The 15,548-nt window shown below is 39.5% G+C and overlaps 2 protein-coding genes across 2 annotated transcripts in view; both read right to left on the bottom strand.

Annotated features, from left to right (window-relative positions):
• Window positions 1–4,688, bottom strand: part of soat2 (sterol O-acyltransferase 2) — a 29,986-nt gene extending 25,298 nt beyond the window's left edge. Inside the window, exons 1-2 of the mRNA XM_050036956.1 lie at window positions 4,545–4,688; window positions 684–823 (exon numbers count right to left, since the gene is read on the bottom strand). Of these exons, the coding sequence (XP_049892913.1) occupies window positions 684–762 (79 nt within the window). The 5' untranslated portion in view covers window positions 763–823; window positions 4,545–4,688. The remainder of the gene's footprint in view (window positions 1–683; window positions 824–4,544) is intronic.
• A 3,917-nt stretch (window positions 4,689–8,605) lies between these two features.
• kif5ab (kinesin family member 5A, b) overlaps window positions 8,606–15,548 on the bottom strand; it is a 105,994-nt gene continuing 99,051 nt past the window's right edge. The window contains exon 29 of the mRNA XM_050039040.1: window positions 8,606–14,910. The gene's annotated coding sequence lies outside the window, so the exon portion shown is untranslated. The remainder of the gene's footprint in view (window positions 14,911–15,548) is intronic.

A 15,548-nucleotide genomic window follows, 5' to 3' on the forward strand; every position in this document is an offset into this window, starting at 1 on the left:
GGGTTCAGTATCTTGCTCAAGGACACTTCAGCATGCAGACTGGAGGAGCTGGGGATTGAACCACTTATCTTCCAATTAGTGGACAATCTGCTCTACCTCCTGAGCCACAGCTGCAGTGCTGGTTGTGACACAAAAAGAAAGCGAAGGCTCGACTTTGCTGATCAGAGTTTGCCAAAACTGAACTCTACGCAATGTGAAGATGCCAATTTGAATGTTTTATTCGCCCCTTCGCTCGTACTGAATGGAAGAAAACGGGAGGCAAATATTCGCTGGGTGTTAATTTCGCTCATGTGTGACTGTACCCTTTGACTGCAGCTCTTGAGCATTGATTGACATGACTGACAGCTTCGCTAGAGACTCTTCGTTCCGACTGGTTGTTTTCAATGAGCCGTGGCAGATTCTAGCAAATGCCATAAGGAACACAAAGATTGGGAGGGGGAGCCTCTTCAGGGACTATCACTCTTGTGTATTTCTGTGTGAATGTAGCTGTAGCTTTAAGATACACACAAATTACTTTCATCTTACACTGTCTGTAATAACACAAGTGATAACACAAACAATTGTGAAAAGATGCAATCACCTCTGAACAAAGCGACATAAGAGAACACAACTCAACTCAATAACATAAATGAAAACATTTTCTATAAAAACAAATGAGTATGTAAATGTATCACTGATCATACCCTGACCAGAGACCTCATCTGACTGACGGGCTCTGATGTTTCGGCGCCACAGTCCGTTAGGTGGCTCTGCAGTCGTCATGGTTACCACCCTCCCACGCCACAACACTTAGGACAATCTCCTGGGCCGCAGGTGGAAAATCCTGTGCATATCAGAGCTGAAGGTGAGTCTCACACATGTTCATTTGCTTCCCTAAATGCTAGAGATTAAAAACCAATAACATTTGATATTACATTGTGATACGTGACAGATTAATGCTGCCAGGTTCGTATTTGCTCTGTCTAGCCTGCTGTTTATTGGCCTGATAGGAAGGGGAGAACATAATAGCCCTCGGTGACCCCGTTGACCCCACAACAGTTTGGATCCACACTTGGCTCAGTTCCCGGTTATAAGCTGAGGTAAAGCCATACTGGACTATTGGAGCAGAAACACGCTGGTTTATTGCCCTTTAAGGACAGAGACACTCCAGTAAGTGAAGTCATATCAGTTGTTTTCACCCGTTAAAGGACAGAGGTGCAACATACTCAACACATTCAACCCACGGAGGGCAGTGCAGCAAAACTTTTTACTCTACATGATTTACTACGGATTTACCCTTTGTTGAGGTTTGACGATGTCGAGACGAGAATCTTCAGCTATAAATTGAGAGATTAAATGAGGTCACCGTCTCGTTGCTGGCAGGTTGCCTCATGCCAAAAACCATTAATATTCCTGATGAGCCTCAGTCCCAAGGAGGTGAGCTTCCTCATGTGAATCCCAAACTGAAAAAGTGCGCAAACTCCTGACCTGAATGCAGAAACATACTGTGGAGTGGGTCAGGGGTTTTTGAACGGTAGTTACCTACAGTGCCTCGCCATAACACGAGTGTTATCACCAGTCGTTGGAGCTCAAGCTAAACAATGTAAACAAGTGATAAACCCGGACTACCTGTCCCTAGTGGAAGTTCACACACTATAGATAACACACACACACAGAGGACTGATGGAGAGGTGAAAGACACAGAGTGACCTCATTTACTAATCCATGCTGTTTGATCATTCCTCAGGAGAAACGTCAACGCAGCAGCTTTGTACAGATACACAGATTATACATGATGTGGCTGCAGATGATGAGACGACAGAGAAAGAGGAACATGTTTTTGAGACTTTATGCCATAATTATGCATGTTACTGGGTAAGGTGAGGGTGAAGGATCATGCTCTTATTGGCTTAAGGTCCGGCACTCTGTACGCCCGCCATCCTCCCCAACCATCTCCTTCTGAAGCCTACGCCGCACCTAAGATTCCTGAGGGAGTTTGGTGGAAAATCCTTATGTGATTCTTCATCACCCAGAGACTAACAGCACTGCAAAGAGGCCTACAGAGCCAGGGCTTTTGTTGGAGGCAATGCTGAACCTCACCTGCCAATGGCGAGAGATTGCAGCTGGGATTCTTAGGATAATTGGAATGGATTTAGTCTACTCATTTGTTACATTATACTTAGGAAAAATACTTTGTACCTGAAACTGTCCCACACCAAGATGAATATTTATTAAAGATACGTTTGGCAAGTAGCGGGAAAGCCATAACTCGCAAATGGTTGCAAGTTGATCCTCCAACATTGGTGATTATAAATGAAATACTGCATGGAAAGACTTTTATTTTAAGGCTTGAGGTGGAAAAATGTACAAAATATTGTGAGAAATGGATTGTGTTTAAATGCCATTGAGAAAGGTGTGACACTGTATGCCAGGATGCAAGTGAAAAACGTCCTGTGATTTGATCTTGCAACACCCATGACAACCTTATGTTCATTGTTTCTTAAATAATTTATCATTTGCCAAAGACTTACAAAAACTCTGATTTACATTTAGTTACTGTATGTTATGGGAATTCATAAAATAATCAACTGATTTTATAACTCAAAGTAATCATTCATTCATTCGCATTACATATAATTTGTTTAATTTTTTTATTACATAATTTATTTATGTTTTCACTTATGTATGCTATCATGTTTTGTTTCTCACTATGTATTATATTGTCGGTTGTTAAAAATATAAATAAATATAGTAAAAAACAGTCTCTGGGTAAATCCATTTGCTGAGTAAGGCCTCAAGATGTAAATAAAAATGTATGAAAGACAAAAATATATATAAAAAAATAAATAAGCACTCTAAGTTCCATCAGATTGCCCTTTAAAGAGAATTTAGAATATATTTTCAAGGCCTTTAATATTACTGAATCTCATCCGACCTGTTAGAAAAACAGAATGTGGGTGCATCACCTGCAGAGTTATTTTTAAACTTGGGTTGTGAAACTTGGGTTTATGGCTCACCTCCATCTCCACCTCCTTTGGCAGGTAAAAGAGCCAAAAAATCCAATTTTGGACAAAGTGGAGGACGCATGTGTGGTAATAGCTGAGATCAGAGGTATGATAGCTTCAGGCTCCTCAATATTTCAGTAACTTAACTCTACCACATGCGTATAAGATGTATACTGTTGATTTCGAGGAGGTTTTAAAACTTGGGGCTGTTGTTATTTTTGATCAATCTTCATCTAACAACAGAGACTGTGACACAGCACTGAGGTCATCTGAGCTGTTTAGGGGGACTGAACAGGTTTGAAATTATGAATATAAGCTTTAATCAGTAAATTAGCACGATAACACCCCTTTCTCAATCACTGCCTCCTTAATTACAGCTTGTTAAACTAACATAATGTAGATGATGACTAACACATCACTATTGCAGATGGATTACCAGAGAAATAAAAGCTATAATGACCCAAATTCATTTAGTCAGTAAAAAAGATCAAAGAAAGGACAAATTTAATCATATTATGCAAATAAGATGTCACAGCCGTATTGAAGCATTAATTAAATAGTTATAATTAATGATGTCGATGAATGTTATCAGTCATTTTGGGATCAAGTGAGGATTGGCTGAGAAACACATCCTCGAGGTTTGTTGTAAGGGAATAAAATGTGTTTGAGGTCATGTTTAACCCTTCGAGTCACTTCCTAATATTTTGTTTTTAGTTGACTGGTTCATTATCTGTAATGACTGTAAGGTCTGTGTTGTATATTCCCCAACATCAATTGATTAAATCACCATTTTGCTTCAGAGCTTTTAATGTCATCAGAGAACAAACACTGAAAAACTGATCAAACAAGTCTATAAACCTAACTCTTATATGTATATAGAAATTCATATATGGGTCAGGGTGTTTACACGTATCTGGCACTTAAATTTAATGGTTTTTAAGACCTTTTTAAGATGCTTTTTAATCAAATTTAAAACTGATTTTTCATCAAATAATCTTTTTCTCATTCAAAGATTTCAGGCAAGTATAAAGGTAAGAAGTATATATGTCGTCAGATGCAGAGGTATGTTTTATATAGGATTATGGCTATTAAAATTAGGTTTGGTTAATCTACATTGTGTCATCAGGTAAGGGCAAGTATACAGTAAAAGAAAAGTTTAAGGTTTAGTGGTAGGTTTGAAGATTTGTAACATCAGAAATGTGGACTTGACTCATTTTGACATTAATTAAAAATGGATAAATGAAATTATATAAAATGTTTCTGACAATTAACAAAATCAGATTTAGGGCCTAATATTTATGAAATTAAATTGAAGACATCTTGTGTAAGACCTGCACACACCCTGTAATTTTTCAACTTTTATTTTATCACCCTCAGAACAAACTACCACTAAACTCCTAAGAATTTTCAGCCATCACTCTGTTCTCTATTTTTGTCGTTTTTAAAACAAAATTGTAGATGGCTGTGGAATTAAAATCACACAAAAGACGTCAGATGTCAGATACACATCAGGCAGACAAGGACGATAAACATTTGTCATCGTGTCAGATTTATACTCACACAGTCTTCTAGCCTTAAGCTCAGTGGAGGCAGATTCAATCAAAGACTCCTGCTGAGAGAGAGTTGCTGGAGCGTTTTTAAGTCAGCCTGCGTCACAGGTCTTGTGATCTGTGTCCTCTCCTTTCCTCTGCTGCTATGTTGCACTTTGCCCTTCTGGCTCCTGGCCCTGGGCAGGACAGGTCCTCCCCTTCACCTCCTCCACTGGATGCATTAAGTCATGCAGCAAAACAGTGAAGTTTGTCCTGACCTCTCATCTGATCAAAGAGATGGACTTTTATTGCACAATGTATTTATAGCACATTTTTATTATTGATTTTTTTTATGCACTCTCTACCTGGCATAGCAGTAAATGTGAAGATTAAGTTCTTTAGGTCAAAGGTTTTCTACAAGAAGTGGGTCAAAAACATAAAATCTAGCTGCTTTAACTCGACACTTCAAAATTCAAGTCACTTTACTTGAATTTTGACCTGTGGAGAATGATGCATCTGCAGAGTATGACAATAGAAGCCTGTCTGCAAATGTTTCTGCTGATGGAGAAACGTTTTTTCTGTGCTCACCTTAAATCTCAGTTTTGGATGAAAACATACGAGATATCTTGTGTTATTCACAGATTCTGGCTTTTTCAGGGAGGGAGAAGGATAAGATGTAAAAACACAAATTATTATTTAAATCAGAGTATTTCTGTATGTTTTAAAACAATGGTCCAGCCACAGGGTCCATATTTCTTCTTAGTCCTTAGTACAGGGTCCATATAGTTTAATACATTTAGTGTCATACTTGGGTTTGGCCGTGTTGTCAAGCTAGTTTGCTGTCTCTGCCAAGTAGCTGTCCATTAGTCACTGGCTCTACAGCAGGAAACAGCACTTCAAAGTAAAAGCTTTGCGCCTAAGAAACAAGATCACATTTCTCCTGTTTTAGCTTCTTTGCACTGGCTCCCTGTAAAATCCAGAATTGAATTTAAAATCCTACTCCTAACTTACAAAGCTCTAAATGGTCAGGCTCCATCATATCTTAGTGAGCTCATAGTGCCTTATTATCCCACCAGAACACTGCGCTCTGAGAACGCAGGGTTACTCGTGGTCCCTAAAGTCTCCAAAAGTAGATCAGGAGCCAGAGCCTTCAGCTATCAGGCTCCTCTCCTGTGGAATCATCTTCCTGTTACGGTCCGGGAGGCAGACACCGTCTCCACATTTAAGACTAGACTTAAGACTTTCCTTTTTGATAAAGCTTATAGTTAGAGCCGGCTCAGGCTTGTTTTGGACCAGCCCCTAGTTAGGCTGAAATAGGCCTAGTATGCTGGGGGACCTCCTTACACCTCCTATAATACACCGAGCACCTTCTCTCCTTCTCTCTCTCTCCTTTGCTAACACTCATGTCCTGTTACTGCGACTCGCTAACTTGGCTCTACTGCATGTCATTAACTCAACTTCTTCTCCAGAGCCTTTGTGCTCCACTGTCTGGCAGGTTACCTCGTATCGCAGCTGTGCCTGGATAGTGTGACGTGAAATTCTTAAAGAATCAAGTGTATTTTTTACAAACTTGACACATTCCCGAGTCACTTGCGATCCATTCAGAATGGACCTGGGACCCACTTTTGGACGGCTAAGCACCAGTTGCGAACCACTGTTTTAAAACATGTCCAGAGGGGATATTAAAAGATCACCATCCAGTGGAAATAAACACATTTTAAACTCTCCTCTTTGTGCAAACATGTCTCAAAAACATAGCCGTAGCTGATGAGAAAATAAAGTGTGAAACCACTTGTTCATTACAGCAGAGTTTGCACCCCATAAAGCCACAGCTTCGACCAAAACCAGCCATGCATGACGAAATGAAGACTTGATGAGCAGACTGATGGCAAAGGTCATTTACCCTGTGGCCAGATAACACCACACAGTGTTTGACACACTTCTAGATACTCAATGTTCTGTGACACTGTGACACTATTCAAAAACAACTGTAGACAAAAATAAATGTTGTCTAAAAAAAAAAAAACAGGCTGTACAATCAGTTCGCTTTGTGTCCTTGTTCTAAAAACGTGTTTAACTTGGACAGTAGTTTGAACACAGTAAGCTCAAAGCAAATGTAGTGTCAGAGATTACAGGTCACACTGTCTTTATGGGGTGTTTCAGTGAACAGCATGTTAACTAATGAGCCACCTGCATACGAATTTTCCATGGAAATGTATAAGTGGGAAAGTGGTCTCAAATTCAAAATACATAACAGCACATCAGTCTTGATCTTTGTCATTTGTACAAAACTGTATGGTTATACCGATTATGCAACTGGATTTTATAAAATCAAAGCCACAGCAGAAAGCAACGTATGAAAGATAAACAAATCCTCCTCTTTGGGAGCTTATTTCAGAGAGTTGACTGAAAACACTCCCCCTCTGTGTCCTGTGCTGCTCTGCTTATTGATTTGTTTTGGTTGAATGTCCATGTCCCTGTTGGCTTGTGTTTGGTTTTTTTTCTCCTTCTCACAATAATTCAGAGCCTACAACTCACAATACACTATAGTTACTACATCAAAGAAGAGCACAGAAGAAAAATAGTTTCATATCCAGAGATTATCCTGACACATAAATACTAAATACCTTTACTCTCCCGGTTCTTTATCAACCTGTTAGTATATCTGGATTTATTGACAACAAACTGTACCATATGCATGTTTTTTTTTCCTTTGGTAAGAAACTGTAGGAGATGAAGGGTTTATATTTTATTCAGAAAAAAAACTCCTGAGCAACAGTAGAAGAAATAAAAAACTGCAACACAATCCCTGAATATTTTCAAAGGTGTCCTCACTTGAAAGTGTGGTATTTTTCAATCTTAACCATACTTTTCCATGTGTTTGTGGAAAATGGGAAAAAAAAAACATTCTTAAAATTGGTCCAGCATTGAGTGAGTCAGCTGCAGCCGGCAGCCATGAAACAGGTTGTAGTGTAATCCTTCAGGGTGAAGATTCTCAGTCATCCAGGTCTCGGTAATCTTAAATGCTATAACGTTGGCAACTGGATTTGCTTGAGTTTCTTGAAGACATTTCACCTCTCATCCAAGAGGCTTCTTCAGTTTTTAAGGCTCTTAGATGAGCGGTGAAATGGCTTCAGGAAACTCAAGCAATGATGTAGCACTTAGGACTTTGAGGCAATGACACACTGTCAGTGTTCATCCACTTAAAGTGCTGTTTTTGCCACTGACAGTCTCTGATTATTATAACAAGTGTCTGATAACATCATAGAAAGGATCCCTATGGAGACAGACCTTTTTGTTAAAGAGTAACATCTTGTTTAACTAGAAACAGCCCCAAATACGCCACCGCCAAACCCACCAGACTCCATTTAAATAAACAGTAATTTTAGTGTGCATAGAACCAGCATATTTCACATCTAAGTGGGTGAACTAAGGGTTTACTTCAATCAAACCAGAGTTGGTGATTGTTGGAACAATGGAAAGATGAACCGCAACAGTTTTCTGCAAGTTTCATTTTGTTTCTATCAGCTGTGAATGACGTGAGTGCTACTATGATTAAATTACTGTTTATTAAATGTAGCCTGGTGGGTTTGACAATGGCAATATCAGGGCTGTTTTGGTTGAACAAGAAGGATCTTACACTTTATCATAAAGGTCTCTTTAGGGATACTTTCCATAATGTCGTCAGACTCTTAAAGTAACAATCTGAGCCTGTCAGTGGCAAAAACAAGCACTTCTAGTGGATGTAAACTGATGGTTGTGGTTCTACCGCAGCCTGTTTCGCTGTTGCCGCCTCATTTAATACTGGTCCAATTTCTAAAAGCTGTTCAGGTCCAGGTTGAAAAATAGGGACGTTACCCTTTAAGTCAATATATTCATGGCAAACACAACAAACTGGTGAAAATACAGACACTCAATTTCGCATAAGTAAATTGGAATTTCAGTGCGTCTGTATTTATTTATTTATTTATTTATTGTATAACAGAATCAGCAACATTTGTTTAATGTGCCTCTCTAAAGCGCTTCAGGGGCAAATATCTTACATAAATAGAGCAGCAGCGCAATAAGAAGACAGTGTGATAATGATATGTACACAGGATCATCTTTATTGAAAGGAGTCTCATGAGATAACAGTACTGTTTCTCAGCAGCTACAGAAGAAAGTACTGCATGCACTAAATCACACGCTATAAACAAGCCAACCAATGCACACGTGTACAAACAAACACAGACATTTTGCATCTGTTGTTATTATTTTTTTAAAACCCCCTTACCATTCTTGTCATAGTTATATTTCTGCATATTTAGGCTACAGTATCACATATTTTTTACCTTGCCAGAATATTTTTTTTAGTCTGGCTACAATTACTGTCAGACAAACAGAACAATAAGACTGAAAATAAATTCTACACTCAGTCATCCAAACATTTACAGCTCAGTAAACAACCATAGTGCATGTCGGGAGAAATGTTGTTTTCTTTGTGGTTTTCATTGATTTCACAGCAAACTGACCCAAAAAAAAAGCCATTCACATTCAACACATGGTTTCTATAGGTTATGCAAACACACGCAACTTCGATGATAAAGTTTTTCAAGTTCAATAAGCTTTTTTGACCCTTTGGAGAAAGTCCAACTGCGGTGTAAGATACCAAGTGTAAAGTCTTGTGAAGAGGAAGAGAGACAGAAAGCACAAAGAAAATAATGTGATAAAGTGCTTCATGCATTTCTGATAAGCCTCAATACAATGAGAAGAGCAGGTCTGTCGGTAATGCTTCAGATTACAGCCCACAATTTATGTATTGTAATCATTTCAGTGAAATACTTACTGGGTAACTATATGGGGAAACATATGGAGGCACAGGGAAGAAGACAAGATGTTAAGGTATAAAGGGGTAACACTTCATGTTTAAGAGGGAAAACAGGAGTAACAGTGCCAGCTAATTTTATAATTAACAGTTTCAGTCATATTTTAAGGAAAAATGTCTAACATTAGCTGGGTCCAGCTTCTTAAATGTGAGAATTTGCTGCTTGTCTTTGCCATTTATGATCGTAAATGTTTTCAGTTCAGTTTTCAGGTTTTAAACTGCTGGTTGGACAAACAAAGTGATTTGTGGATGTCACTTTTGGCTATGGAAAAATTGTGATGAGCATTTTTTTTACAATTTTTTGACATTTTATGGACAAAATGATTAATTCGATTAATCCTGAAATACCTGGCAGGTTCATGATGATGGTATATCTGAAAAAAAGACCAAATATGAGCATGGACTGGTGGCTGGAGAGGTGCCAGTTTGCCTCCTGGGCACTGCCGAAGTGCTCTTGAGCAAGGCACCAAACCCCCAACTGCTCAGCGTGACCGTCCATGGGCCCCCCCCCTCACTCTGACATCTCTCCATTTAATGCAATAGGTCCTGTTTGTGCATGTGTGTGTATTTCAGGCCTGTGTTTGAAAAACAAATGAATTATTGAATTGAATTGAATTAATCCCCTCGGGGATTAATAAAATATATCTTTGTCTTCTTTTATTATTTATATGCCGTGCATTATATGTCGATGGGCACTGAAACATATGCCTTACAGCCATTACATCTGTAGCTGTAAAATATTTAGGTGCATGTTTTTAATTTTCCGATAAAATACTGAAGAACACTAATGTTGTTTTGGAATCCGACTGACAATCACAACTTCAACAAAAACAACTGTGGAGCCAAATACATGCATATTCAATCAGAAATAATCTCAACTCTTGAGTTTTATTGGACAACAAACAGTATAAAGTACTGTACAGCCTGATGAGCTTTTCTCTCTCTCTTCAGGTGTGTGGACTATTAAAGTGTACCACATCATTTATTATAGTCATCCTTATTAAGCTCCTTTTCATATATTTCAAACATTTCTACTGTTTTTACCCTTATAGAGGTGTTTTTTTGGGAGTTTTTATTGGGCATTACAATTCAAATTGAATTGGACTGTACGTTAAGATCCCCTGTCTGTACCAGTGAATTAAATCAGTACTTTAAAGGTGCACGATATGACAAACATGGAGGTTGCTGAGCCGAAGTGGCAGCGATGAACTACAATGGCCATGCACGCAGTGCTAACACCGTCAACAGTGCTAACAATGGCAACAGTGTTGACTGAGTTAACAGTGTTTTCAACAGTGTTCACTGGAGGGGGGGCAGAGGGTGGACATTATTTCCGTAACAATGCTAGTTTACCAATGTGGGTCGGGAAGGTGTTATCAGCTTCATATGAGCGCAGTGCAGAGTGGCAGCCATTAGCTAGCCAGCGGGACATGAAAGGAGAGACTTACATGCTCCAACATTGCACACACAGCCAGACCATCTACCAAAACAACAAACAGAGACACTCAGATGTCATATATTGCACTTTTAAGGTCCACCCTAAACACAAATTTGTAACCTTGCACACTTCTTCCCTCATGCATACCCTGTAATACTCCATCAGTATTAAAAAAATATCTAGACTGTAATTTGCAAGCGGTAATCTGAAGTGTTACTGATCTGTTTTCTTAATAGGATTGCAGAAAGTCAAAGAGTGAAAGACCCCGCCAAGAGGATACAGCTCCTGTTCTTTCCCAAAACACACACACACACACACACACACACATAGAGTCCATCCACTGTCACCCTTGACTCTCTCATCCTGACTGGCTGATCAGGAGGTCAACGGGAGTTTGAAGAGCGGCGTGATCATCAGTGCGTGTGTGTTGACAGTCAATCAACTTATCTGCTCAGATACCTCAGGCTGCACCCAAGTAACACAGTATACGCAATATATCTGTATTTGGGGGGGGGGGGTCAAAGATCCAACACCTCATTAGCTGATGAGGTGCGATATCTGTGTGTGTGTGAGTGTGTGTGTCAGAAGAATAAGACAGGGCTGTATCAGCTGATAACCTACAGTAACCCTTGGTTTATGCCTTCGTCGGAGCTTATATAGATGTCTTTAAATGACTCACTACAATCAGGGCTTTGGTTTCAATCTGAGGTGGTTCATAAAGAGCCGTAGGATTAGTCCTCTCCTGAACAAATTCATATTGGAACGGCAGCTGCACACGTGCACGCATTTTCATTCAGTGACAAAACATTGGAAATCTAAAACCCAGAACATTCAAAGCACAAAACAAATGCAAATGCTTCACATTCAACAACTGCTGTGAATTAGGAATAAACAGCAAATAAATACATTTAAAATAGAGCAAATGATAAATAATATATATTTCTTTTAAATTAGAACTAGCAGTATAAAAATAGTTGCTACACAATTCTTTTTTTCTTCACTCTGTCATGCTTTTGGCTGACATGACAATGACTGAATGTCTCACAGACGATCCCTGACAGGCAGTTTTTTAGTAGGGATGATTTACAGCTTTAAGTCTCTCTGCTATGACACAGCCAGTCTTTTAAAAACAATCAGCTATCATGTGTTTTACACTTTACTTGGGGCTCAGACGAAGTTCGCTTGTCAGACTGGTTTAAACCAGTGCGAGTCAGACATGTTGTGGTGACTGATTTTAACCACTGAATATTTGAATGTTTTATTTTAAACAATGCTGTAACCAACTTCCTCTTTTAGCGCTGTGGTTCTTCCTGCACTTGGTGAGATAGTGGCGATACCAGAGCCATCTGAAGCTTTAAGATTGAAAATGTCTTGATGTGAAAGTGTCATCTAAAAGTTGCTAGACCGTTTATAGGTTAAGGGGTTATTTGCTTGACTACTTATCTTTATCTAACAAGAGAGAAACTTTGTTATTGTGGAATGTAAGTATCTGAAATATATCTTTCAAGGGTACCAAAATATAAAACTGTAGTGTCCTGAAGAGTCTTGAGGAGTTAAAGATAGTCCTGTATATAAACTTAATTTTTCTTTGTTTAATTTGTGTAAAAAAAAAAGTCAAATGTGTGAAATCATCTATCGTCTAAATTAAGGCTTGGCCCAGTTTCAACTGGCAGGTGTGTGTGTGTTTATTTTAGTTTAGTGTGGTTGGTCTACCTATGTGGCAACAGTTGCCTAGATCTGAGAAAACATTATGGGCTATATTGTTACTATGACTACTGACACTATTTCTAAAAATTCATACAGTATTGTAATTAGCCTGATGTTTTTGGGATGGAAGGGAAAGATTTGCAGATTGGCTATATTGTTAAGTGAAGTTAAGTTGAAACTTTCCAGTGTATCACTTTAAGGGTAAAGTCTGGTGATATTCTTTATTTTGTTGTCAACAAAATCCTGCGAAAAGACACAAACCAACAATGCAGGTATGGTATGTAAAACCTGATATATATAGAAGCTTGTTTCTCTGTGCCAGCAACCGCCATTGTTTCCAAAAACACATCAGTGAGTCACACCGCTGCATTGGCTGACACATTTCTTCATTACCATGAATATGGGCACTGCAGTTTATTTTGAGTCGTTCCTCATTCACCATTCTGCTGCTGTAAAACCCAAGCAGCAACCTGCAGGGCTGAAAAATGAGGCCAATGCAGGAGCATCAAAAACTGCAGTTCCTCTAACGGCCACTTGAGGCTGGCTCCAAGAGCGAGTCAGTCCCCGTAGACCCCCATGCTAAAATGGCCAACTTTACAACAGCCTGGTGCAGAAAACATTTTGGTGTCTATAGCTAGTTTAAACATTGATGACAACTGCGCTGGGGTTAATTTTTATAAATGTTTAAATTTATGACACCTGCTGACAAGTTGGTAAGGTAAGGTAAGGTAAGGTAACCATAGTGTAACCCCAGATTCAGAGAGTATAGATGTAACAGTAGATGTCGCCATTTCAGTGTGTTTTCAGTCCATGAAAGTTTTGGTCGACCCTCTAAACAGTCGGATGTTCAGTTTTTCTGGTGAGTACATTTTGTATGAATGATATGGAGCTTGTTTTTCACTGGCAAAATCACTTTTACAACATGGCATTAGCTTTATCACAGTTAACCATAGCTGTAAATGTGCTGTGCTAACCAAGCTAGCAGCTAGCGTTATGGTTATCCCCACCCTTGTGTCCGAATATTCTCACTTCTCATCGCTTCTGGCACCAAAAAAAACAAGATGGCGATGCACAAAATACCAAATCTAAGGCTCCAAAATGGGAGAACGCAAACCAATGGATGACTTCATGGTGGTTATTTCCATTTTTTTTACCTTCATTCATTCATTTATCTTAACCACTTATCCTGTTAGGGGTCGTGTGGGCGTTGGAGCCTATCCCAGCCAACATTGGGCGAGAGGTGGTGTACCTGGACAGGTCGCCAGAGCTAACACAGAGAGAGGCAACTATTGACGCTCACATTCACACCTACAGTCTAACCTGCATGTTTTTGGACTGTGGGAGAAAACCTACACTGACACGGGGAGAACATGCAGACTCCGCACAGAAGGGCTCCCCCACCCCAGGGTTCGAACTAGAAGCCTGTGAGGTGACAATGCAACCTCACTAGCACACCAAATGTGTGTAAATCCTTGGCTGAACATAGTCCCAAACAAATGCGCTGTTTACTCCTGTTATAGAAGTAAAACTGCAGTGTTGTGTTGTTTTGGGGAAATTACTGAGCAAATGAAACAATATATTCAAGCCCTGTTTTTAAAGATTTATTATACATACTGAGACAGAGCAATGCATTGTTGGTTTTGGTCTTTTCATAAGATTTGTGGACAATAATAAAAACACTGAATAATGGCAGCCTTATCTTTCAAACACAACACATTTTTTAAGACTGATTTCCCCATTTATATTGACTTAGAGTGTAATTTTAGACTGAGACAGTTTCACAGTAATGTTGCCTCCCACGCTTTCTTCCCTCTTTCATTTATTTTCAGAGAAAAGCTGAAGACCAACATCAAAAATCAACATGCAGTCAAAAATATAAATACTAGTACTTAGTTCACTCTGTTTTTATGTTGTTTAACTTGGAGTTTTCCAGTCCATATGTATGTTTATTATTAATAATAATAATAATGATAAAGACTACCCTCATCTTACTGTTGAACGCACTGACATTATGTCCACTGTGATGCCCTCACTGAGACAAACAGCACACCCTAGTGGTTACCTTCAACACTGCACCTTCTTCCCCACCTTTCTATTTGTGGTCCCTTTGTTTTCATGGGGGGAGGGTGTGTAGCAGTATGGGTGTAAGCTGCCAAGTCGGGCATTTGAGATGCAGTGCTTGCCATGGATCGTACAGATACCCACACACACCCCACATCATTGTACGCAGGAAGGAGAAGGGACTAAAGAGGAGCAAGCAAGGGGAAGGAGAGAAGGGAGAAAGAGGTCTGTTTACAGCAGGTGAGAGTGAGAGGGGAGGGGGAGGCTGAGTGGACAGTGATCAGCTGCATGCAGATTTACAGAGGAGGCCTCAGAAAAAACGTCTGCCTGGAGAGAGAGAGAGAGAGAGAGAGAAACAGAAAGTAAGAGCAACAGTCAGATACATTTGAGAGAAACAGCGAGAGCGAGACAGCAGCCAGTGAGTCATGCTAACATTGCCAGAAGGAACACGTCTCGAATCATTTTATTTCTGGTGTCTTCACTGGGAGCGAGTTGTGTTTGGGAACTGCATGGAGCACTCTGGGGCCATATTTAGACTTCATAGGATGTAAAATCCAACAGCACTGTGCTAAACTTGCTCTGCAGAGAACTTCATGTCAGCTTATGGAGCTATATTTCACCATGTAACACTTACAAAGCAGTCTTCAGTCTACAGGTTGAGTGTTAGACAAAGTGTCAGCACATTACTAGTCGGAAAGTAGAAAATATTATGGTAAGAATTAAATTAAATTTTCTAAGTATCTAATTCAAGCCGATACCTTCTGTTGTTCCTGTGAGGGTGTGCTGAATAATATGAACTTGAACACATGAAAAAGGAAAACTGAATGAAGCCCGTGACAGCAAAAGTAGTGGCACGAAGCAAAAACCCAGATGCAGTGATAATTTAATTCCCCTTTCCCATATGGGTCCCCCCCAGAGAAATATTTTTATAACACTGTATAATCTTTAACCCTCGGGTGGGATTT

This window comes from Epinephelus moara, chromosome 24 (genome assembly GCF_006386435.1).
Source record: "Epinephelus moara isolate mb chromosome 24, YSFRI_EMoa_1.0, whole genome shotgun sequence".
Lineage (NCBI taxonomy): Eukaryota > Metazoa > Chordata > Actinopteri > Perciformes > Serranidae > Epinephelus > Epinephelus moara.